This window comes from Zea mays, chromosome 6, assembly GCF_902167145.1.
Source record: "Zea mays cultivar B73 chromosome 6, Zm-B73-REFERENCE-NAM-5.0, whole genome shotgun sequence".
NCBI lineage: Eukaryota > Viridiplantae > Streptophyta > Magnoliopsida > Poales > Poaceae > Zea > Zea mays.
The window spans coordinates 116538394-116541658 of record NC_050101.1 but is presented as its reverse complement, the minus strand read 5'-3'; the positions used below and the strand labels follow the sequence as shown (position 1 = coordinate 116541658).

General features: G+C 46.0%; 1 protein-coding gene across 2 annotated transcripts; it reads left to right on the top strand.

The window, feature by feature from the left end:
- The first annotated feature begins 1148 nt into the window (after positions 1-1148).
- LOC103629850 (NAC domain-containing protein 76-like) lies at positions 1149-3265 on the top strand. Of its 2 annotated transcripts, none has more exons than XM_008650943.3 (4): positions 1149-1326; positions 1479-1675; positions 1869-2143; positions 2272-3137. In XM_008650943.3, exons 2-4 carry the CDS (start codon positions 1507-1509, stop codon positions 2926-2928), a joined length of 1101 nt encoding a protein of 366 aa, XP_008649165.1. In that variant the 5' UTR covers positions 1149-1326; positions 1479-1506; the 3' UTR covers positions 2929-3137. The 2 variants fall into 2 exon arrangements, with proteins under 2 accessions (XP_008649165.1, NP_001288402.1); NM_001301473.2 differs by having other exon boundaries at positions 1220-1326; positions 1483-1675; positions 2272-3265.

Below are 3265 nucleotides of genomic sequence, written 5' to 3'. Positions count from 1 at the left end.
AGGTTACTGGAGCCTCAGATCCCTAATTGGGACTAGTAAAGTAATATATTGGCAGTACCAGTTAGTATGTGCCACGCAGTAAATAAAAGATTGTTTAATCTGAAGTATCATGGAATAATTTTAATATTTGCAGCAGGGAATAGAAGAGGAATAGAGACGTTGGGATTTGGAAAGAAGGAACAGGAGGTTTAATTCCCTTGTTCCCCTACTAGTTGACTCCCTAGTACCGCAAGCTAGCCTATATTATTCCAGATTTCCAGGTTAACTAAGTCACTGCATTTTCTTTCAGATGCACCATTATATTGCTAGCTAGATCCCATATTACACACTGCGTAAATTTGTTGATTATATAATATGAGCAGATTATAATCACAAACAAGCACCTCCTTAGTTCAAAATAAGTTAGATTATATAATCTAAGTAGATTATAATTCCAAACAAACAACCCTTTAGTTAACCAGAGGAAATTTTCAGATGCATCATTGCTATATCCTATATTACTCTATATTACTCACTGAGTAAGTTTGCTACATCCTATATATTACACATTGAGTATCAGATTTACATAAACCATTTAATTTGCAGTGACTTGGTTAGCCATCTGGGATGTAAAAAACCATTTGCACTAGGGAGTAAGAGATGGCGACAAATTTGCCCCGATACATTACCCAGGAACGACTAGGACAAAAAGGGCTAGGCAACAGCAGCTCCATATATGCAGATCGATCGATCGATATGAAATGATAACTCGCGTTGATTGCTTAATTCACAAGAACAAATTACACAATAATGCTATAGTAGTGTTGTAGATAGAGACGCCTGATTGCTTGTTCTGAGGCCAGTTTTGGGGCAGGTCCCCTATTCAAAGACAGCCCACCCTTTTCTCATTTGGTCCTTTTCTTCCAGAACACTAGCGCCAAAAAAACACATACGTGCATATGGCCATATACACGCATGGACGTACACAGGACACCCCGGCCATTGCTGTGAGTGAGCCTTTCAGTATATAGTCAATGCTTCCATCAATCAATCTAAAACTATAGTGACAGCTCAAACCCATCTGCCACAGGCTATATACATTTTATACGCGCCTAGGGTTTGTCTTTGTTGGTACGAGCATCTTGGACTTGATACCCCCCGGCCCTTGCTAGCTCCCTCACCCCCAGTCCCCACTATACTCCAACTCCATATAAGGCAGCCATGTATCCCTTTCCCTTGCATTGTACCATCACCTTCCTCCTGTTTTTCTTGCCTGTCTCCATACTCACCAGTTGCTTTTGAGGAGCTGATCGAGCTACAAGCAATCGGGCAAAGGATATTTCCGAGGTCTGTGGTCTGTTAGCTTTATATATACAGGAGCCATGAAGTATATATATATATATAAGGATAGATCTTGCAGTTTGAAGCATCTAATTTTGTTTCCCATATCTGCTCTTGAGTCTCGACTCATGGTGTGCTGCTTCTTGGATCTTACTTAGCTAGGTATTATTGCAAGGAAGAATTAATATGCATCCAGGAGGTGGACCACTGTCGGTGCCACCAGGCTTCCGCTTCCACCCGACCGACGAGGAGCTCCTCTACTACTACCTGAGGAAGAAGGTTTCCTATGAGCCCATAGATCTTGATGTCATAAGGGAGATTGATCTCAACCAGCTTGAGCCATGGGATCTCAAAGGTAAGTAAAATACATGTATGTATATGTCATTTTGTGTGCAAACAGCTAGCAAACATATACTTGTTATATATATACCTGCAGCGAGCTAGATCTGATGTTGCTAGCTAGCTAGACCTAATTAATTTTTTTGCAAATCAAAGAGATAACTCACACAAATAATCTTTTATATATGTGGAACATGCATGCATGGCAGAAAGGTGCAGGATAGGCACCGGGCATCAGAACGAGTGGTACTTCTTCAGCCACAAGGACAAGAAGTACCCGACGGGAACAAGGACGAACCGCGCCACGACGGCGGGGTTCTGGAAGGCGACTGGGCGAGACAAGGCCATCTTCCTCGGCAACGCCTCCAGGAGGATCGGCTTGAGGAAGACCCTGGTGTTCTACATCGGCAGGGCGCCACACGGCAAGAAGACTGACTGGATCATGCACGAGTACCGCCTGGACCAAGAGAACGTTGAGATTCAGGTAATAATAAAGGGGCCTTTATATATATATCCTGATCTAGTCCTGTAAATACCGTTCTTTATTTTGTTTCTTGCTAGCGATCGAGCTGCTGCAATGCAAAGTGACTCAAATCCTGATATGGTCTACAGGAAGATGGTTGGGTGGTGTGTAGGGTTTTCAAGAAGAAGAGCTATCACCAGAGAGGCCTCAATCCGGCTGAAATGGCCGCCGCACTGGACGACGACGAGCTCCAGCCTTTCCCTGTTCCTATCCCCGGCAGCTCCCTGCAGCCAACAGAGCACAAGACCAACCCTACTCACCTCATGCAATATGACTATCCTTCCTTCGACCCTTCCATGCAGCTCCCACAGCTGATGAGCGATGACCAGGAACAGGAACAGCCCGTGCGGCCAACCCTCCTCCCCGGCCATCCCGGCGTTGCTATGGCCTCCATGAGCTCACTCAACATTGAGTGCTCGCAGAACCTGACGAAGCTCACATCTAACGGCAGCGACGAGATGCTCCACGTCGGCCACGGCGGTGGGGCTGGAGGTGGTGTAGTCGTCGACCGCTTCGCTGGCACGACGACAGATTGGTCGATCCTAGACAAGCTCCTCGCCTCGCACCAGAACCTCGACCGGCTCTTCCACGGCAAGGTCGTCACCACGGCATCTGCCTCCCCAATGGCGGTACCGGTATACCATCAGCAGCTCATGGAACTCGGTGGCTCGTCGTCGTCCTTGCAGAGGCTTCCACTGCAGTACCTCGGCGGCGAGACGGCCGATCTCCTCAGGTACCCCAAGTAATTGGATCGACCTCAAGTTTAGCTACCTCTCTCTTGTTGAGCAGTGACCAGATCAGGGTTTTTGGTTGACTACTAGATCGATCGACTGCTTAATTAATTCGGTCTACTTTGTATGGAGAGTTTAGTGCTCCTAAATGTATATATATGGTGCAACTGTTTTGGGCATGCAGGCATGGAATGCCATCTACTGTGGTTGATTGTGTTTGGTCAGGACTCAGGAGGATCTTTTTGCTGTTTTCATTTTGGCTTAGGGTTGCTTGTTAGGTACGGTGCTTTTGGTGGAAAAAAATGTGAAGAGATGGCATGGTCAGTCAAGAACTTCTATTTGTTTCCTCAAA

Bases quoted from the DNA above. Each gene is read 5' to 3' on its own strand.
- LOC103629850 (NM_001301473.2), top strand. From the start codon at position 1,507: ATGCATCCAGGAGGTGGACCACTGTCGGTGCCACCAGGCTTCCGCTTC. The intron at 1,676-1,868 runs GTAAGTAAAATA...CATGCATGGCAG, and splicing joins TGAGCCATGGGATCTCAAAG to AAAGGTGCAGGATAGGCACC. The intron at 2,144-2,271 runs GTAATAATAAAG...TATGGTCTACAG, and splicing joins AAGAGAACGTTGAGATTCAG to GAAGATGGTTGGGTGGTGTG.